A 23167-nucleotide genomic window follows, 5' to 3' on the forward strand; every position below is an offset into this window, starting at 1 on the left:
TGAGTTGATTAGGACTAGATTGTTAATTAGACTCATACCTTTTTTATTATTTATTATTTTATTTTATTTTTATTACCTCAAAGCATTTTTCTGCCTTATTTTGAGTGTTTAAAAAAAAAATCTTATCAACATGTACCTTTTATCAGTTGTTTATTTTTTCATGCTAACTGCACTCTCTATCTTGTTTGCTTCACATCCATTCGATTTAAATCTGTCCTTTTTAACTGTCATCAGATCCAAATCCTGCATGACACACTGTCTGCTCCTGTAATCTGTGCTGTTGTGGCAACCATGGCGCTTTTCCAATCTTTGTTCCCACTTGTGTTTTGCTGTCAAAGCAATGCTGTTTTCATCTAACACTGCAGGCGGCATGTGTCGGCCTGTTTAAGATGTCGGAACATGCACCAAGCAAAAAATAAATATAATTGTGTTTCATGTAATTGTTACAACACAGTGACTTCCTAATCTTTTAGCCCATCTTTGTGTGCCAGCATAACAAATGAATAGTATCAGTACATCTCCAGTTTTATCTTTCAAATGTGCTCTAGACAAATGTAGTAATTGATTTGATCAGGCGGGTATGTTACATAGTTATCATAACTATCAGAATCCAGTGTTCTGTATTTTGCCTACGTGAGTTTTTGTTGTAGGTGGCTATTGCTGCGCGTTTAGCTAGAATGCCATACAAAACCAACCCATTGGGCCACTGAATCTGCATTACCGACAACAGCTGGGGCAACAGCCTTAGTCCTAATGGGTTGTTATCATAGCTATCAAAATCCAGTGTTCGGCATTTTGCGTACGTGAGTTTTTGTTGTAGATCTCTTAAAAAAAAAAAAGGATTTTCATTTCGAAATGTATCTAAAATGTACAAGCATAGCTTTAGTGTAGCGGTTAGCACTCATGTTCCCAACATGGTGCTCACATGGAAGATATATAGGTTCATATCTGTCAATAAAGTTTGAAAAGCCCAGTTTAATTAATACATATTCCACATCTGACCCATGTTGTCAGTCAAACAATGATTTAAGTGTATAAGCCTAAATGTTTGAATCATGGGGCAAAAAAAAAAGTGTGCGAGTGTATGAGTCTGCATGTGCGTGTGTCTGTGAGTCTGCATGTGCAAGTGTGTTTGTGAGTCTGCGTTTGTGAGAGTGTGTGTGTGTGTGCGTGTGCTTGTGAGTGTGTGTGTGTGAGAGAGAGTCTGCTAATGTGTGGTAAAAAATGGTAATAAATCCAGATGTGAGTATGTTAGTGTTGTGTTTAGAGGGTGAGGATTCCTGCTCAGATCAACACTATACCCATGACAGGTGTCGTATCCGGGTCACGCACGTGTGGATTTCTGTTCAATGTACCTGAGAGACTAATATTAATGTCACAGCAGTGTTTTCCATCCAGTTAAGCCATCAAAGTAGGTGTGCAATTGTGCATTAGAAAAATATGCCATTTAAAAAAAAAAATATATATATATATATATATTATTTTACTGTAGCTATAATACAGTTTACCCTTTTCTTAAACAGGTTTATAGATAGGTTTAGCACTACTAAGTAGATGAAAAGCATGTAATCCTCTGTAACTTGTTCACATGGATGACTCTCAAAAGACCTGGAGTTATGCATTTTAGTGGTGAATCCATTAAAATTGTATTAGTTTAATGCAGTGTAACTGAGACGCATGACAAACCTCTTCTTTCGCTATATATAAGAATTCAGACACACTCATGCCATAGATATTTTTGAATTTTCATATGAATAATTTAAAAGAAGTTTCCATGCCTTTACTCTCCTCTTAATTTCCGTTCTGCAGGGGAAAACTTTGATCAGAGCCCCCTCAAAAGGACCTTTAAATCCAAAGTTCTGGCCCACTACCCAGAGAACATCGAGTGCAATCCATTTGACCAGGATGCTGTTAACATGGTAAGCAACTTCAGTACAGTAACCCCTTTGATTATCATTTTTATTTTCCATTTTATGTAAATCTTTTATTTTTATGTTCCCTTTTGTGAGAGTGTATGGGGGGGTTGTATTAAAGGGATAGTTCACCCCAAAATGAATTTATTTGCTAATCCTAGTTGTTCCAAACCCGTAAGTCTTGCATTCATTTTTGGAACACAAATGATAATTATTGTAATGAAATCTGAGCGATTTACCACTTTGACTCTTCAAAAAGTTCAATAAGATATTGTAGAACTAGTTCGTTGTGAATTGAGCGGTTTAGTCCTAACTTTCTGAAGAGACAGGATCACTTTATACGCTGAACATATTTAATTTCAATAATCAACTTGCACATCAGTTGTAGTAAACTGAAGCTCAAGCATGTTCGCTTGACGTGCGAGAACCAATGAGGTTCATTCTTGTGTTACGCAGCATGTTTGAGCTTCGGCAAGAACCAATGAGATTTCTTCTCGCACGTCAAGCAGGTTCGGTTCTGTTTATGTTCGCTGATCAATGGTTATATGTCAATAAAAAGCATAAATTCAATCTGTTCACCATAGAAAGGGATTACGTCTCTTCGGAAAATTTGGACTAAACCGCTCAATTCATATGGATTGGTTTTAAGATCTGTTTATAAACTTTTTATAACATCAAAGTGGTAGTTGTCAATGGAGGGACAGAAATTGCTCAATTTCATAAAAAATATCTTTATTTCTGTTCCAAAGATGAATGAAAGGAACGAAATGTAAACGATGACAGAATTGTTGTTTTTGGATGAACTATCCCTTTAAGTGTGTTTAGGGCACACAGGCCTTTCAGAGCATGGTGAGGCTTGTCAACCAGGGTGAACTTTTTACGAGAAATCACAATCACATCTGACACATCTAAACATGTTTTGTTTCCCTTTGAAATAAAGGTTCCCACACACTGTCTCAGTATTTCTCACATTTGTCATGGGAGAGATCTGTATCTGCATTGATTTGGAGTGTCATAACGTGTACACACAGACTCTCACTCATTCTGTGGTTGCATGCAGTGATCAGCCGTGGGGTTTGTGTTACTGTCCCAGAACATGCAGAGGTAACGAAAACCTCCGACCTATCGTTCCCGTGCTGCAAGGTCATTCTTTCCATCAGCAAACGTAAGCGGAAGCTTGGCAGTAGAGACACCAACATCAATTATTCAACCCAGGCTCTCTGCTTACGTCGGCATGGAAACGGCTCATTGTGCGTGTTCTCGCTCTGTAAAGAAACACCTGAATTGTACAGCGCTGCCAGTCGTGATGCCATCACATCATTTGAGCAAAAAAATGGAATGACGTTCCTGTTGAGTCATTTTTCAAGGCCAGTCTCTTCTCTTCAGAGATTCACACATAAAAAAATTAGAAAATTCCACACACACATTGAAAGTGCTTTGAAAGGCAGCTTGCAATCACAGAACTCCATTTTCGGTTCTCAATCCTTCAAGGCCTGGATAAAATTCCCCCAGTGATTCTTTTCATTTTTCAATTCCACTCTTGACTAATCTTTCTTTCACTCCCACATTCTTATGTTCTCTCTGTCCTCTCACTCCTTTCTTTTCCCAATCTTTTCAGTTCTTGTCTGTTTCAGACGGCACTCGAATGACACTGTATATTTCGGTGCTCATGTTAACAGGTTACAGTAGTCACACTGCATGTGCGAGCAGCACAATAACAGCAGAGCAGAAGCGTAGGTCCAAGTACTTCCTATTTTTGCCTTGTGTAGTGCAGAAAGCATGCTGAAAATGTACTATAAAATGAAATTTTAAGCTTTTATGCAGCAACATCAAAAAATTGTTCAGCTATACTTTGAAAAAAATTGGGTACGTTTTATAAAGCTATGTTGACTGGTCAATATGTTAAAAGTAGTGAAATCATCATCATCATCATCATCATCATCATCATCATCATCATCATCATCATCATCATCATCATCATCATCATCATCATCATCATCATCATCATCAATTGCCCTAGCTCATAAACTCATAAATAAATTATTTATATTATTTATATGTATATAAAAGTTATATTATTTATTGAAGTAACAGTAGTAATACATATTAATATTTGTATTGCGCCAATATTCATAACTAACTCGTAAATAAATAAATAAACAAACAAACATGGTACTATTTGTTACTCTTAAAGGCACACTATGTAAGATTTGGGAATTTAAAATATCCAAAAACCACTAAAACAGTGTTATATATTTTGTTGACTTGTGTACTTACATTATCCCAAATGTTTCTAATGTTTAAATCCATGCAGAGAAATAAGCGATTTTAGCCAGGATACGGACCGTGTCTGTGCGTCGCCTCTCAATGACATCATACCCACATTACCCTCGGTTTCCAGTTTTAAGCATCCATGGAAATACCAAAGACGCTTTAATACGTGATGTGTTTTATTAGACCGGTTAAGCAACTGTTTGGATATATTAATCGAGAAAACAAATTATTATAGAACTTAACACTGTTAGTCTTATTGTTTAAATCTCATTTTCGTGATTTACCGCGAATACCATGTTTTACCATGACTAATATCGGTCTAGATTACTGCAGCGTGCAACAAGTGTCTGCCGAGCGAACGCACAGAGTAGCATTATAACATAATTCAACACACGCAGATGTATCTAATATAATAAAACAGGGCTGCGTTACCACATATACACATGACCGGGAGAAGCGAAAAAAGCCGTCTGCGGCATAATAAAAGCTCCTCAAAATCAAGGCTTCATCAAGCTACGCCTATGTTTTGAATAAGCGTCCTCTAGCGGCAAAAAATTACATTGTGGCTTTAATTGTGTTTAGCTGATTTTTTTCTTCTCTCAATTAAGTGTTAAAGCTCAGATTCACTGCGTTTTTATCTTGCTGGTTGCTTGATATGTGAACAGTAGAATAACAATAAAAGCAACATCATAAAATATGGAGTTACTGAATCCGTATTTTCTTTTTCTCTTCAGCTCTGCATGCCCAAAGGTCTGTCATTCCGAACACAGCGTGACAGTCGGACCCCACAGTTCCACTCTTTCATCATCACAAGAGAAGACGGATCTCGCACTTATGGTTTCGTTCACACCTTCTACGAGGAGGTGACCAGCCCTCAGATTTGCTCCGCCATGCAGACGCTACACCAGATGCACCAAGCGGAGCATAATGCATCAGCGCATAACTGCCCTTCGGCGTCCTCTTCCTCCTCGTCCTCATCCTCCTCTAGTATGGACTCTTTAGCTAGCAGTCTGGATGAAGTCGAGTCTCCCTCCTCAACATCCTCCTCACAAGGGGGCCGCAGGAGCTGCGGCTGCTCTGGTGAAGGCTACGACTCCGTTCGCGACACTCTGTACGTGTCCAAAGCTATGTGTCTAATCACGCCCATGCCCTTCATGCACGCCTGTAAACGCTTCCTGTCCCAGATCCACCGGGCTGTCACCTCCCATCAGCCACCCCCACTACCTTTGGAAAGCTACATCTACAACATCCTCTATGAAGTACCCTTGCCACCGCCCGGACGCTCTTTAAAGTTCCACGGAGTGTATGAACCTATCCTGTGCCAGAGGCCTGGTGTCGGGGAGCTGCCATTGGCTGATTTCCCCCTGGGTGAGGCCTTCCGGTTGTTAGGTGCGGAGAATCTGGTGCAGCTTTTCACTTGTGTCCTGCTGGAGATGCAGATCCTCCTCTACTCACAGGGTAAGACATCTAGGATTGTAACTTAAAGGGTTACTTAATCTGTATTTAAACTGGGTCATTAATGTAGTAGAAATGTAAAATTATTTTTGAATTTGGTGCCTTTTAGACTTAGAAAAGACAGAAAATGTATTTTTGTCTCATGAGGATGAAAGACAACAATTCCCAGAATGCTTCGCTGCCCTACAAGGCCACTCCCAAAGCCACAGCTACTGAATCATTTATCATTTTCCCACCGCGTTCATCTTCATAAAATCAGTTCAGTTAGAGAACAGACACTACAATTAAAAACTTAACGTGTCTGTTCAATATAATGTGATTTAGCCACGGAGAGAGTTTCACAGCACAAACGCTGCACGAGTCAGATTACACTCATCGTGAGGAATGAGCTGAATGAGTTCTCGTGATGAGAGCTGAGGTTAACGTGACTGCACTCGCGGCATACATTCACAGTGCATGTTCAGTCTGGTGCGTTTTCAGTTCATTCCTTTGGAAGCTTAACTTTTAATAGGAATTAATTTGAGAAGTTAAAACACTTACATTGCTCAGCATAGCTCCGTTTACATGAATGCCTGCAGCGGCAAACCGAGCTGCGAGTGCGATCTTCCATCCCCCATGCGGGGTTGAAAACGTGGGACGCAAATTGACGATATCGTGCTATATTCAAATGATCGTACTCCAATCATTTGAATATACTCCTGGGTTTCTACTGATAGAAAGCCATATGCTAATCGCTGAAGTAACCCTTTAAAAACGTATTTTTTATTTTTATTTTATTCAAATAAATATGAAAACATTTAATCAAATATATTATTACATCGTTTATTATCGCTTGGTTATAAATGTAGTCAATTTTGGGCCTTTTCTCTGCAAATATTAACAAACAATCATGATTTAATTAAACAAATTAAAATATAAATGCATTTAAATGTTTAATCAGTTGACAGTCAAACTTTTTGCATCAATTTTACAGACTGTGACTTAAGTTTTGGCTATGCAGATCAGATCATCTCTTATTTAAGCATTTCAATTTAATTTCTAATTCTGGCAAATGAATCATTGCAGGGCCTTTGATGTAGGGACTGGGTGAATGTAGAGGAGTCTAATGAATATTACATTACACTGCTGCAGCACATATGCTTTTCAGCAAACACAAGCTGATACACATGCTAATGAATTCCTCTGACTGTTCTCCATAAAAACTAAGATGAGATTTTATGAGAAACGTCTATTAATAATCACCCTGCCCTGTTTCAGTAAGTCTGCCATACCAGGTGCCTTTCATCAAATTTCTGTCAGATCAAGTGCCAAATGCAAGTAGAAAGCACTGATAGTTACTGTAAATAAAACAGATTCACTAGCTAGTTTTATTAATTTTAACATAATTTATGGTAACGATAGCCAGACCTTGCTGATATGTTGCATGTCGTATAGAGAGACCTTTTGAGATACAAATATAGTAGGCAAAACAACTTTTTATACTGGCAAAAACAATATTTATTTGTTATTTATTTATTTATTAGCATAATGCAATATATAGATTTGTTGCTGATAATTTTTTTCCAATTCACTCACTAGTGGTACTCACTATATTTATTATATATTTACTTTTTTGTGCATTGAGATTTATTTTCTTCTTAGTTACTTTTTTGTTCTTTTCCATCTACACCTAGACTACCAGAGGCTCATGGTGGTTGCGGAGGGAATCACAACGCTGCTGTTCCCGTTCCAGTGGCAGCATGTGTATGTTCCCATCCTGCCCGCTTCTCTGCTGCACTTCCTGGATGCCCCTGTGCCCTATCTCATGGGCCTGCAGTCCAAAGAGGGCACGGACCGCTCCAAACTAGAGCTGCCTCAAGAGGTAACCCGCACACACTTGCATGTTCACAAACCTGCACATACTCACACTTTAAAATGCATTCACACTCCTTATCATGGCACAGCCACTTAGGGATGCGGATGCGTTTGGAGCCGGAATGGCTTTGTGACGATGGGTTAGCCGCTTATGAGCGCCCTCAGTGCCTTTAAAAAGCACTGGAGGCCCTTGCTGAAAATAGCCTATGAGTATGAAGCTCTTCTTTTACAGTCGTTATTAGAAGGATGCTGGAATGCAGTGCTTTCATGTTGACGTGTGGCATTATGCTCGGATCCTTCGTTTCTTTGTCGCACTGTATCAGAATTTTTTACAGGGGTTAATTATTCATGATTTGTCTGTCTGGGTGCTGCGAGGCTTCCCCATATCCTCATCCCTAAATCCCATTTTCCGTAACCTCCACATCCAGATTCCCTGCTACGCATTCTCTTTGAAGTCACTCTGACCCAGAAAAAAAGAGAGATGAGAACAAGAGAGAGACCAAAGGGGAACGAGAGAGGAAATAGCTTGTTTTGGAACAACTGCATGAGTTTCCATTTTACTGCATGACTTTTGTGTTTCTTTTTGCTGTTTTATATTATTAGTGAGAATTCGGAACGGAGCATTCAAAATGTATTTCTAATACGCTACTGTTCAAATGTTTGGGGTCGCCAAGATTTTATTTTATTTGAAAATAGAAATGTCTTTTAATATTATAATATGTATTACTCTCACTTTTGATCGATTTAATGCATGCTTGCTGAGAAATTAACTATTAAATTCTTTTAAAAAAAATTTTTATTGAACCTAAACTTTTAAACGGTACTGTAGAAACTTTAGTAACTGATCATGACACAAACTAGGATCCGAGCTGAGGGATAACAAGCCGTTCAAATCCTGTTCTCAACGTGATTCAAACGGTGTTTGCTATTAGCATGTTGCTAAGCTAACTCCAATAAAGTTATATACTCCATATAAAATCATGTTTAAATGAACAGCACACAAATATTACGTTGAGAACATTGTATTTAAATTATAAATACAATAAATATAATGATTATTTACATCTTGCCTTGTCCGTCATCTTGGATTTTTGCTGACCTTGTTGCAATGCATCCTAGGCTTGCTGTTTCCATAAAATCATCTCCTGAGGCTGGATTCTGCTAAATGGCTGCTCTTCTCACAATCTTTTCCTTGTCCTTGCTTTAAATCCACTTGAGGCTGATATGTCCTTGTGTAATAGCAGTTAAATTATCGTGCTCCAGCTCCTGTCCATTGCCTTTGCCCATAAGAGCACAGGAATATATTCTGATTAGGAACACTATACAAGACAAACAAACCTAAATGTGCACATCTGACACATTTCAAATTATATATAATCGTAAATTATGTATGAAGTGATAATGGTCGAATCAAAGGCCCTAAATATGAACTCCAATCATAACCCTAATCTAATAGCAAAAAAGATTTTTATTTAGCAGGTTTAAATATACACATACTGGCCTATATTCTGCTTTCTGACAGGCTGTCAGCATTGTGGCCTGACAGAGCGTAAAGTTCTGCTTGACTGATTTATTTTTACAGCAACAAGGTCTCGCTCACACACACTGACTTAAGGGCATTTTGACTGCATGAGCTGCACTGCATGTGACTAAACAGAAGTGTGTCACTCACAGAAATTTCCAATGATCCACTGGATTGATTTAACCTAATTCCAGATATTGGCTTTGGTTATTAGGGCAAGTACAGCTCATGATTTGCTGTTGTATCTATGGGTCAGTGTGTGTTTGAATACTGTTTTGAATTCCACATCCAAAACACCCTTTTGTGCTTGTGCTAGATGAGTGCTCTGTTTGACACATCATTTCTGTGTTAATGTAGTGTTACAGCCATTGTTTTTTATTTCATTTTCAAACGGACATCCAAAATGATCTGCCCTTAAAATCAAAACACCCACAATGGCACTTATTTTTCGGTCATACTTTAATGAGCGTGTTCACATTTGGCAAGGTTGGTTGGATTTTGGTTTGACTCTAGTGCCATTGCACTGTTGCCCATTACAGTTTGGTACAGTCATCAAAACAGTGCAGCAGATCTTTGTGTGTGCAACAGAGGAATTCCTGCTGCTGTTTTGACTCCTTTGACACATTTTATAAGCTCTTTGTGAGTTCTCAGGAAAAAATACCATCATATGTACGCACAAACAATGAGTGTATTTAGCCCAGAACACAACGTTGTTTTGAATGTTGAGTAAGTTTCTTCGTCTTTTGTTTTGTATCTTTAGGTTTTGTGTTAAAAATGAACCAGGACTAAATGTATAATTTTCTTTTTTGGTCTGGACCAAAAGAACCAAGATAATTTAACTATAAATGTGAACACACCCTTATTACATATACATATACATTTGATGTATGTTATTAATAATTCAGTTCATTACTATTATTCGTCCAGTGTATATAATATTATATAGTTGAATTTATTATTAAAGCTACACTGTGTGATATTTTCCCCCCATCTAGCGGTGAAAAGGTATATGACCATCCAGTGAATATTAGTTTCTGTTCCTCTCAATTTCCAATTTCGTTTTAACTCCTACGGTGGCCGATTACCTGTCGACGTCCTTTTTCAAAATTGTTGCTCCTCATGAGCTCTTTCCATCTTGGAAAGGCCACTCCAATACTCACTTTTGCCTTGTTGATTTTCCTGTCTTAATTCTCCTTTTCCCTTCCTTGGCGACATATCCTTGAGTATGCGAGTGATCCTCCATCAGCAACAGACTTTAAAATAGGCTTTCAGGTTTTCATATAGCAGTCTCAAGCAATCCCCATCTTCACATTCAACACGCTGCCATCGAGTCGAATTAAAATGCGAAATGCGAAGCTTAAATTTACTGGTATTACTTTGGCTATTGTACTTTCAAGAAAGATGGAGAGGCAACATGGCGACCAGCATTCGAACCCCTCACCCATATGTATTTTCAATGGCATATTATAAACTTACGAGAATACTTTATTACTTGAAAGAAGTAAATATATATTAATGAGCACATATTTTTGAAACAACTAAGTGTTTTTAGCTAAGAATAAACTAAAAAAGTTACACAGTGTAGCTTTAAGGTTGTTACCATTTTATTATGTAGTAATTACCTCAAAAAATATAAAAAACTGTATGTCAGGGCATTATCATAATGGTTTTGCACTATAATGCAGGTTGAAAAATAAGCCTGTTGGCATTTAACAAAAAAAATGTGCAGCAAAACTCTACCTAAAATCTCAGAGATGGTGAGGCTTGAAGCATATGTGTTAATTTGCATGGCTCATTGCTCTCCTCAGGCGAACCTCTGTTTCGTTGACGTCGACAACCACTGCATCGAACTGCCTGAAGACTTTCCTCAGTTCCCCAACAAGGCTGAGTTCATCCAGGAACTCAGCGAGGTGTTGCTAAGCTTTGACCTGTCTCCAGAGGGGGGCTACAACTCCCCTAAACCTGCCGTCAGCCCGAAGACCTCCGCGCTGGAGAAGGAGCTGAAGAGCACATCCTTGAGCGAGTTGGTGGACGACAAAAGGAATGGAAACCTTGGTGGGGAGGCGCTGGACATGCTGGAACTTCTTCAGGGCAACCCGACCCTGGAGCGTTTGCAGGCTCTGGCCAAAAGGACTGGGGTGAAAGTGGCCCGCCTGGAGGCATTGGCTGCGGGACAGAAGGCCGTAAGTGATGAGGGCATTGGAGGAAAGTCTCCTGTCGAGGAAGAGGAGCTGAGGAACGCTAAATTGAACGTGCAGCTGAGGGAGGTGTTCGCCGCGCGCTTTGCGACGATGTTCGCGGACTACGAATCGTTTGTGATTCAAAACTCACCAGATTTGGAATCCTGGCTGACAAACAGAGAGCAAATGCACAACTTTGACAAGGTGAATAGCATATTTATACTCAAATATGCACAAAACAAATCAAACACATGCACAAAACAAATCAAACACATTCTCTGTCATTTTTTTACAGTCTAGTTTGGCACTTTTTATTGGTTTTGTACCAAAGTTTTTATCAAAAGTTTCAGATGGGACATTCATTATTAAGTGCTTTCATTTGATTTCTCCTCAGGCCTCATTCCTTTCAGACCAGCCGGAACCGTACTTGCCCTTCCTGTCCCATTTCATCGAAACGCAAATGTTTGCCACCTTCATCGACAACAAGATCATGTCTCAGTGGGAGGAGAAAGAGCCCCTTCTACGAGTGTTTGACGGACGCATTGAGAAAGCCCGTCTCTACAATGTCCGTGCCCCCAGCTTGCGCTCATCTGTTTACCAGAAATGCACTTTCCTGAAGGAATCAGGTAAGAAACATGCAGGCTTAGTGGTCTGACATGATATTGGCTATTATTCGATGTTAGATCTTTGCTTTGCTCTACTTTTTGCTCAACATGTCAATCTCTTTACCACTGAAGTGTGTTTGAGGCGACTTTTTTTTTTTTTTCAAACAATATCAGATGGGGCTAAGCAATACGGAAAAAATAGAAAAGCTCACTTCCCCTAGAAATGACTCACTTAATCTATAAATTAACATTGACATTGAAATTGACCTTGTTTACTTTCTGATTTCACGTTCCTTGTCACCAGTGTGCATGCTATTCCAAGGAAGTTTTGTATGGTATAGAATGTTAAGATTTGGACCACTTTTCACAATCTAATCAATTCTATTAGGGTAAAATCAAGTCCAGCCTTGTTGGATAACCCCCCCCCCCCCCAAAAAAAAAAAATCTGATTGTAACTATATTTGCAGGTGCTTTGAAATGCGATTCAACCAGATTTTTAAAGATGCATCTCAGTCTGGAGACACTCAAATCAGATTTCACATTGTCTTTTTGTATCACTCTTAGGCCCTGTCCACACGAAGCCAGCGCTTTCCCAATCCGATCTTTTTTTTTTCCTCGTTTCAAGAAATATCTGCGTCCACACGAGATTACAAAAACGGACTAAAAACAATGTAGTTTGCATGCCAGGCCAGTGTGTGGCGCTGTAATTCTGCCACAGAAATGCACTAAAAACGGAGAAGAAGAGTTGGTCGGAGGTGAGGCAAAATCTCACAATAAAATAACAATAAATACATCTGCTACTTAACAGATGTGTTTTATTAATGCCTACACCTACCCCAACCCAAAACATACCCTTACAACAATGCAGATACTGTAATTAAATGACGCGATATTGATGTGCGCATGCCCAGTGCCCGTAGTTGTATCCCTTAACTCTTTCACCGTGCTGGACGTAGTGTGATGACATCACCGTTTCAGAACATGTACGGATTCCCTGTACACACGAAAACGGAAGATGATCGTCTTCAGATTTACCCACTTTGGGATTCGGTTTCGAAAAATATCGGATTCATGCTTCCAAAACGCCGGATCCATGTGGACGAAACGCTGATACGGTACAAAATTTATACGTATACAGCTAAACGTGTCTCCGGGGACCTTAAAGAAACTGTATGTAAGAAATGTATTTCAATTAATCATAAAATGGCCCTGATATGTCACTAGACATTAAGAAATCATGTTAATTTCAAATACTTATATCACTGACAACTGTAGTCTGACCAGGATGTTGTCATTTAAAAGTTTTTGTTGGAGCCCTCAACTGATGTTGATGTTGATATGTTGTGTTTTGGCCTGAAGCTCCGCCCTCCACCTATCGACCAATCACAAAGTCAGTACTGTTTGGGCATCCGGGTTGCCAAATCTGCTCGTTACCACAGCTGCAGCTACAATCGTTCCTGCTGGATCCTGCAGCTAATCTGGCAACCTCGAGTCAGGGGGGAGAGGGAGAGCGGAAAGTGATTGCAGTACCAGTTTTGGCCACAATCTTACATGCACTTCCTTTAATGCGACGCAATGATAATGTCAAAACCGGTGATGAAAGTACCGGAAGTATTTATAAGGCATTTAAACGGTACGTCTAAAGATTTTGGTCATTCCTACAGCACGGAACATAAAAAAATAAGTATATATGTATGCAGGATGTTTATGACTGGACATGCAGAAAGGTTGGTCATGACTGGACACACAATTCTTATTGAACACTTGCCATGTAATAGTGCGGACACTGCCTGAAAAGAATTTTCAAGAAAAATCTAATTTGCCTGCAGCCTAATTTACACCACTTTTCAAAGGTTTCGGATTGGTAAAATAAGTCACTTATGATCACTATAGCTGCTTTTTATGATTAAAAAAATACAGTAAAAACACATCCTTCATAAATTACTCTGTGTTAATTTGTGCTCAAGAAACATTTCATATAATTTTAATTGTTGAAAACAGTTGTGCTGATCAATATTTTGTGGAAACCATGATATGTTTTTTGTAAATAGGAAGTTTAAAAGAACAGCATATTATACATATTTTGTAACATGATGTCACATTTAATTAATTTAATGCGGCCCTGCTGAAGTAAATTATTATCATTTACTTTTTTTCACATTATGGAAGTAAACAATGAGTATAAATGCCCTTTGAAATGATTTACTGTTAGGCAGTTTGTTATTTTGTACTGTTTTTCTTGTATCTATAAACATATTCGGAAATCAGTTTGTTATACTGCATTGAAAAGTGTCTTATTTTATGCCTCACTGAGTTTTGTGCAATCACGTCTTCAGCAGAGCACCTTTCATCATAATTTTTCTGAACAATGGTTATTCCTCCAGTCGTTACTCTGTCACTACAAATTGTGCATTTCAATTTTAATGAAGCTGAAGAAAAAAAATTGCTGCTCCTTATGTGCCCAGATGATTATAGAGAGTGACAGTTCAAGAGGGCGGCTGAGGGACCGAGAAGACTGGAGGGAGAAAGAGAGGGAGAGAGAGCAGAAGTGCTTGAAAAATAAGGAGAGCAGCACAGAATGAAAGAACTGAAGAGCATGTCCCCAAATGAGTCATATGAATGGATCGCTTTTGAAAGACTGCCAAATGCTGAAAAGAAAAGAGCGGGCGCCTGGCGCTGTATTGTGCCATCTTGGGAAGCCTGTGTGTGTGTGTGTGTGTGTGGTGAATATTGTTGAGTGTGCATCTGCTCGCTAAGCCCTCAGTACCATTGTTAGGTCAATAACCTCTTGTCACACTAAAGGTCACTGTTGGAAGATGGATGCTGCTGTTCGGGCCTGAAAAATGTGCTTCTGAATTGGCACACTGCCCACAGATGCGCTACGGAAGCGCAACATTTTTAGTTCTGTCACAAAATGTATTATGGATTATGTATTTGTTGCACGCTTAAAAAGCTAGGCAGTAAACATTTATGTCAAATAAGGTTTGAAATTATTGTAATTTCTGCAAAGTAATCGATGGAGCTCTCTTTTCTGATGCACTGCACAGCTAATATAGTCAGGCCGATGATAATAATAATAATAAATATAGCATAGTTTTAAAAATTGTAAAATGTAATTGTATTATTATTATTATTATTTATTGCTATAATACAATTATCCATTATACTTGATTTATTATTGATCAAAAAGTATGTTTATTTGTTTAAGTTTATTTTTATTTTTTATTCATGTCATTCTGCCCATATTTCATTATTGAAGCACCTTATGGATACAATTATTATTATATTAATTATATTTAATAAAAACATAATATAATTATACTTTTATAAATACATAAGATGAATATATTATATTTTTGTTGTTAATTTTATTAGTTCTCAAGTCAATGCAATAATAATAATAATGATAATATAATTTTATAAATAATAAAATGAAAATGTATTGTTATAAATTTTTTGTTATTATTAATAATAATAATAATGTATTATTATTATTATTATTATTATTATTACTATTATTATTATTATTATTATTATTATTATTATTATTATTATTATTATTATTATTATTATTATTATTAAATGCAATAATAAAATTAATAATAATGATACATAGTTTATTATTTATAATTATTTATATTTTTTGTTAGACAATCTGCTCATATTTTTATTTTTGAAGCACCTTATGTATAATAATAATAATAATAATAATAATAATTATAATAATAAATAACAAATAATTATTATAATATAATGTATACAATTATTTTAAATGATGCTGTTTATTTATTATAATTTATTTTAATTTGAGTCACTCTGCTCATATTTCCTGATTTAATGCTCATTGTGTTAAATTGTAAAGTGCGTCTTATTATGAGTAGATTTGTGAAAAAATCCTTTTTTTCTTTTTTTAACTACTTTTTTTTTACAGTTCAAGTCTAGCCTCGAGCTTACAGTTCATTGGTTTGTAATTAGTGAACATTCTCAAGTCAGATGCAGCTGTCACGACACAGATAACCCTTCTTACTCAAGCTCTGTTTCTCCTCTCCAGCCCAGGCCATAGAGCAACGGCTGAGAAAGATTGACCACACGGCCATCCATCCTCACCTGCTGGATATGAAGATCGGCCAAGGAAAATACCAGCACGGCTTCTTTCCCAAACTACAGGCTGATGTGCTTGCCTCAGGACCCACCAACAACAAGTGAGTCCTCTTTGTGGCACATGACACCATTATGAGACATTGACCATTCAGTGCGGGGCATGTAACGCTTCAGCGTCAATATTTTCGTCAATACTTTACGGTGTGTGTTTGATGACTAATGGAAACCCTCTGTGATCAGGTGGTCCAATCGCACATGCTCGACTCAGCGCAGATCGGACCGACACAGACAGCAGAATGAACATCTTGTGCTGGACAATGACCTCAAAGAGGTGAGACTGCAGCGGTTCTTCCTATTCAGCCTCTCTCCTCCTTTCTCTTTTTCTTTTCATCCTGTTCTTTGTGCAGCCTTTGATTACCAGACTTTTTTCATGCAATTCTTCCCATCTTGAGTCTTTTTACTTCATCTCTTTTTGACTGATACTTTCACAGGGACTCATTTGTCAGATGGTAGATAAAACGGATGATAAATAAAAGATAGTTCATCCAGAAATGATAATTCTGGCATAATTTACTCACCCTCCGCCTCATGTTGTTCCAAACCCCTAAGGCTGCCTTACTTCCGTGGAAGACAAGTAAGACATTTTAAAGGCGTTAACTATCGCTCTTTTCTGTGCAATTAAAATGAAAGCTTTTAAGCTTTGAAAAGGATGCAAAACCACCCATAAGACATGATGTGTGTTGTGACGTCTTGGATTTAGTTGACAATAATAACAATTATATCAGTCTGTTCCTCAAACAAATTGTTTTCGGTTATTGAAATAAAGCTAAAATATAAAATAACATTTTTTTCACTTAAAAACTAAAATTAGAATTAGAAATGTTGGCAAACTAACTTAAAATATTAGTTTAATAGGAATACTAAAATTGCTCAAATGGATTAAATATAAAAAATAATCTAAAGGGCAAACACACAACAAAATAATGCAACTAAAATTATAATGAAAACAATATTTAAGTAATTTACTGGTATTTTGCATCCCTAATCACTGAACAAATCATTTAGACCAGTTTTGTAAATCAGATCAATTGAATCATTTAAAAAGATCTGACTCAAAGGAATGATTTGTATAGCAATTAGCCCTTGCATATCTCATAAATGCGCTAAAGAACAGTAAGACTCTTTTACGTGAGCTATTACTCGGTATTATAATACAGACATGATAATGACAGTAATTATCTATAAATCACATAGTCCTAACGTCTGAATCACATAAATGGTCTTCCGGGCTCTAAGTGATTTACATAAACATTTGACTTGTAAATGGTTTTTGATGAATCAATCGTAGTACAAAGGCCTCTTGGGTTTTTAGTGAGTCTGCTTGTTGCCATTTCTTCATTTGTGTCCCTTTTTTTAACTTTTGAGGCTGCATTTTCTTTTTGAAGTGTCTTAGTGTTTTCTCACTTGTCTTTTCTTGTCTGACTACCTCGCATTCATGTGCATGCTGCTTTGTTCTTTTCTTTTCTTTTGTTCTTCATTGTTTCTGTGTGCGTTTGTCGTTTGGATGATTGGGGTGTGGGTCGTACCACCTCCCAACAGGTGGAGGGGTGTTTGCTCCTGCAGAACTCAATGGCTTTCTGGGAGTGGGATAAAGCGCCACCCCCGCCTTTTAAACCACCTAAAAAGTCCTTCTCAGCCTGCTGTCTGGTATGTGGAGGCATATGACCGACTTGAAACATTCCTAACATGCCTTTAACAAACTCCTCCCCGACGTACAAATTCCTTGAAGCCCCTCCCCTAAGACACAAAGTGACCTTTGAACTCCGCTGCACTCAAATCTTTCCCCACACGCTCTTATAAACCAGAGTTTGCTAGTGAGTGCTTAGTGGATGGCTCAACAATCACAAACCCTACAGGACCCCACAACAAAGAATAAAATCCTTGGCTTTATAATCAACCGCCCTGTTGTACCCCAAGTTACCTTGTTTGCCTGTAAAGAAAATGTTTAAATGAAAAACACAAACGTTTCAGCAGTTACTTGTGTGAGTGTGTTTGAACCCTCTTCAATATCTGTGTCCTGATGTATAGAAGTACATGCAGGAGGCCCGTAACCTGGGGAAGAACCTGAGACAACCCAAATTATCAGACCTCTCCCCTGCAGTCATCGCTCAGACCAACTGGAAGTTTGTGGAGGGTTTACTGAAAGAATGCAAGATGAAGGTCAGGATGAGTTTAATATGGATATATGGAGGTATTTGTGTGTGTAGAGATCCCACAGTTTTGGAACACTTGGAATTTATTATTTTGATTATATATTTGTGCATGCATATTTCCAGCCAGTTCACACGGATCCACCAAAATGATTAAAATTCTGTAGTATTCACGCCAGGCCAGTAGTTGGCGAGGGCATTATGTGCCTATATACTGAACGTGTAATACACATGCGCATAGTTAGTTAGTTAGTTAAGCCTTTATTTGTCACGCTGTGGGGAAATTGCATTTAGCAACAGCTGGGGTACAATAATAAACATTTCGTGCAGTATCACGCACTCTAAGATAAAAACATAAAATAGCCTATACAAAGGGTAATATATTACATCACTGTTTTCACAAAATCACTTTTTTTATAGTTTACATAGAGATAATAATGGTATCTTATCAGCGCTGCTGTGTAAATGAATGGCAAAACCGCATAAAAAGTTTCCTGTTTTTAGAAAACTGTAGTGTAAATGGCCCCTTAAAGTTAATATTTTAAAAAAGCTGATATAATATAATACACTGTTAAATGTAATGTTTACCACATCTCAATGAATATCATTTTCTCTATTGTGCATTACAGTGCTGCGATTCCTGAATTTACTTGTAGCATTTAAAACAATATTTTTATTATTTATTTATACAGAATCATTTACAATTTTGTATTAGCCATTAGTTAGTCACTGACCATGATATCAAAATAATGAGGCATATAATACAGCTTATCATATCCACTAGAATTTTAATGTTGGTGCATTCTTAATGGAATTATCAGGGAACTTTAAAATTATATTCTATTATGCTTGGAAAAAGTCAAAGATATTACTTCTTTGAATTATAAAAGTACTCATTATTAATACAAGATAAAAAATGGTTACACTTTATTTTAAGGTGTCAATGTTACGGTGTAATTATATATTTAAGTACTGCGTAATAATTAACAACATGTGCTTACTATAGGGTTAGGGTTTGTTTAGGGGTTAGTTTAATGTAATTATGCATAATTTAATTAAGTTATTAATACAGTACATACATGTAACAAGGAAGGACACTGCAACAAAATGTTACCAAAATAAATATGATAGCATTGTTTAATTAATCCTTTTACAGCTCTTAAATATTTGATATTGTACTTTGTACCTTGTACTACACACACTTTGTAGTCATTGGTCTGTCTGTTAGGAGTTTTGCTGGAGACAGACTATTAAGTATTATCGCTTGTATTTATTCATTTAAATGCTTGATACTTAACATACAAATTGAAATCTTCTTCATCAATCTTGGTCTAATGATTTTTAATATCCTTATCCAGTAATCATGAACCACTGGATGTCTTGTAAGAGTCATAGAAATGCATGAATTGTGGGAACTCTGAATTATATACGCATAATTACTAGTCTAGACACTTTTCTGCGGCATTAAAGTCTTTAGACGGAATCAAGATTGAAATGTCTGGTATGATGTTTTGGTAATGGTGTTTTTCAATGGATGTTCAGACCAAGCGTATGTTGGTGGAGAAAATGGGCAGAGAGGCTGTTGAACTGGGACATGGAGAGGCAAACATAACCGGTCTGGAGGAGAACACGCTCATAGCCAGTCTGTGTGACCTGCTGGAGAGAATATGGAGCCACGGCCTACAGGTCAAACAGGTGAGACACACACAAATGGAAATGGGTTTATATACACATTGTAACACTTGCAGTCTAATGCTCAGAATCATTTGTGTGCTTTCATCATGGTTCATAGGGAAAGTCTGCGCTGTGGTCTCATCTGTTACACTACCAGGGAAGGGAAGAGAAAAACGAAATGCTGTCAGAGTCTCCAGGTAAAAAAAAACAAAAAACACTTTAGTCATAAAAGCATATGAGATTGCAAGACCAGAAACAACTCTGCTCAAGTCTCTGCAAATTATAGAATGACTTTCAAGGGTGTTTATTTCTGTTGGGCTGCATTTAGATTCATCTCGCACGACATAGAGAAGTTCAAGACTTAGCTAAACATGTTTACAAGCTAATTAGCTTTTGCTAACTTTATTCCTCAGGGATTCTCCTAGAAAACCTGAAAGGGACATACATTCTCACATCTTTTTGAAATGAACACCTGCTAGTGCATGCTAAACGTACTTGCACAAAGTTTTCAGGACTAACACTTGTTAAGTGTGCTAATAGGCTAAAAGCTGTGCAAAAAGGGATTTAAAGTCCCAATGTAACAGAAGTAGCGACAGGCCTTTTCTTTCATACTGTGATGTACGTTCAAGTAAAACTGACTATCTAAAATGATGAAAAAATGTAGAATGGGGTCTTGGTTCAATCCAACGGTTGTTGATTGGAATGGAGGCGTATCTTAATGCAATTTTGCAGTCGACTGTAAGAAAGTGATGAAATGTTTGGAGAAGTCTGTCACTGAAGCCTAAGTCAGTCGTTTCACTAGAAAATCACCGGATAATATTTTGATAAAAAAATGTCAAGGTCATAAAATTTGCATGGGTGAATCCTTGACTTTAAAATCAATAACATACATTTAGAAAATATGTGAATTTCCATTTCACTACAACTTTAAGGAACTGCTCTGCTTAAGCATGCTAAAACTGTGTTTCTCCCTCTACAGTGTCGAATGCCCAGGAAAGACGAAAGACAGAGTCCAGTGTTGGTCTTCCTGCATTACGTGTCTCAGTCATACAGGATATGAGGTGTGTTTTGTCGTACACAGTAGTGCGTAATACAGTGGTTTGGTTGTCTAATAATTCAGCTGGGTAATTTTAAAATGACCTGATTTTTTTTAAGAGAGATTGATATACAGTATTGTTCAAAATAATAGCAGTACAATGTGACTAACCAGAATAATCAAGGTTTTTAGTATATTTTTTTATTGCTACGTGGCAAACAAGTTACCAGTATGTTCAGTAGATTCTCAGAAAACAAATGAGACCCAGCATTCATGATGTGCACGCTCTTAAGGCTGTGCAATTGGGCAATTAGTTGAATTAGTTGAAAGGGGTGTGTTCAAAAAAATAGCAGTGTGGCATTCAATCACTGAGGTCATCAATTTTGTGAAGAAACAGGTGTGAATCAGGTGGCCCCTATTTAAGGATGAAGCCAACACTTGTTGAACATGCATTTGAAAGCTGAGGAAAATGGGTCGTTCAAGACATTGTTCAGAAGAACAGCGTACTTTGATTAAAAAGTTGATTAGAGAGGGGAAAACCTATAAAGAGGTGCAAAAAATGATAGGCTGTTCAGCTAAAATGATCTCCAATGCCTTAAAATGGAGAGCAAAACCAGAGAGACGTGGAAGAAAACGGAAGACAACCATCAAAATGGATAGAAGAATAACCAGAATGGCAAAGGCTCAGCCAATGATCACCTCCAGGATGATCAAAGACAGTCTGGAGTTACCTGTAAGTACTGTGACAGTTAAGCCCCGTTTCCACCAAAATTACCCGGAACAATTTGTACCAGGAACTTTTTTACAGGAACTTTTCTCCCCCCAGACCTGCAGCTGTCTGCGTTTCGACCGCGATAAAGTTCCGAGAAGATTAGGCAAATTAGTCCGGTGATGTAGGACTGCGCGCGACTGCTCCTCCAAGCCAGTGATGGACAAGGGCTGTCACTTTTTATTCGATATTCGAATATGCATTCGAAGATGACGTGAAATATCCGTAATCGAACTATAAATAAACTATCCGGTTTTTAAAGTGCCATGTAGCGCAATTTTTTTTTACTGTCGGTGCGTTTACATGGAGCACTGTAATCAGTTTAAAAGTCCAATCTGAAGGAAAATGCTCCATATAAACACCTCAATCGTAATAAAAATGCCCAAACTGAATGAAATTGGAATCGTTTTGAGATGGGTGGATAAATCTTTTCATGAATCGATCAAACGAAACATTTCACCATGTAAATGACCTGACCGGATTACTTTTGAGTGTGCGTCCTTATGTGACAACAGCGCGCGCCCCACTGAAGAGCACACGTCGCGCTCATGCACCAAGCATGTTGACAAGAGAGGAAAATACATTTTTCTGAGGGTTAATCTCTTTTATTTCATAAGAAGTTATAAAGATAATGTTGGCATAATGACACCTATGTAAGCAAACAATCAACTTCTTCAACTGCGCCTGACATTAGAATTAATTTTTTCTGAGATGATTATTACACTTTACAACAAATGAATAGCTTTTATAAAACCGTATAAGTCCTGGTGGCCGTTGAGAGTTGCTACGGCATCCGTAAACACATTCAGCTGCTGGAGATGACGGCGTTGTAGATAATTGAATATATTCGAATGCATTGCTTGATATTTTAATTCCGTTCGAATTAGATTTTTTTCAAAAATGACAGCCCTAGCGGACAGTAATCATTTTTGTGTGTACCGATTGAAAGATTTAGTGGATTTAGTTATTATAAGCTATTTATTTGTTTAAATAATCATCTCAGAAAAAATAATAATTCTTCTGTCAGGCGCAGTTAAAGTAAAAAACTGCCTGGGGCAATATACGCTGTGTCATTACTCCAACATTATCTTCATTATCTTATAACTTACGAAATAAAAAGTTAACCCCTCAGAAAAATTAACTTTCCTCTCTTGTCAACATGGGCGCGGCGTGTAAGACTTTTAAAAATGCCGAGTTGAACTAAAATGCTGCGTGAGCTCAACCAATCAGCATGTTCAGCGCCCAAGTCCCGCCCTCGAAAGTTCCTGAACTTTGAAAAAGTACTACCCCGCGAGCAGGGCCGTTTGGAGGGGGAAATATTTACCCGGAACTTCATTTATACCCTGGTTCCTGCGGTCTAAACACACGAAGTACCACCCAAAGTTCCTAGTTCCTGGGTAAAGTTCCTGTGGTGGAAACGGGGCTTTAGAAGACGTCTGTTTGAAGCTAATCTATTTTCAAGAATCCCCCGCAAAGTCCCTCTGTTAAAAAAATGTGCAGAAGAGGTTACAATTTGCCAAAGAACACATCAACTGGCCTAAAGAGAAATGGAGGAACATTTTGTGGACTGATGA

The 23167-nt window shown here is 37.7% G+C and overlaps 1 protein-coding gene across 4 annotated transcripts in view; it reads left to right on the forward strand.

Annotated features, from left to right (window-relative positions):
- dennd5b (DENN/MADD domain containing 5B) overlaps positions 1-23167 on the forward strand; it is a 49635-nt gene that overhangs the window by 16676 nt on the left and 9792 nt on the right. For all 4 annotated transcript variants that reach the window (XM_067428154.1, XM_067428155.1, XM_067428156.1 and 1 more), the window contains 11 exons: positions 1810-1919; positions 4922-5645; positions 7316-7503; positions 10827-11402; positions 11593-11824; positions 15855-16005; positions 16145-16235; positions 17993-18124; positions 19657-19809; positions 19907-19985; positions 20768-20849. In XM_067428154.1, coding sequence (XP_067284255.1) covers positions 1810-1919; positions 4922-5645; positions 7316-7503; positions 10827-11402; positions 11593-11824; positions 15855-16005; positions 16145-16235; positions 17993-18124; positions 19657-19809; positions 19907-19985; positions 20768-20849 — 2518 coding nt within the window. The remainder of the gene's footprint in view (positions 1-1809; positions 1920-4921; positions 5646-7315; positions 7504-10826; positions 11403-11592; positions 11825-15854; positions 16006-16144; positions 16236-17992; positions 18125-19656; positions 19810-19906; positions 19986-20767; positions 20850-23167) is intronic.

This window comes from Pseudorasbora parva, chromosome 20 (assembly GCF_024679245.1).
Source record: "Pseudorasbora parva isolate DD20220531a chromosome 20, ASM2467924v1, whole genome shotgun sequence".
Lineage (NCBI taxonomy): Eukaryota > Metazoa > Chordata > Actinopteri > Cypriniformes > Gobionidae > Pseudorasbora > Pseudorasbora parva.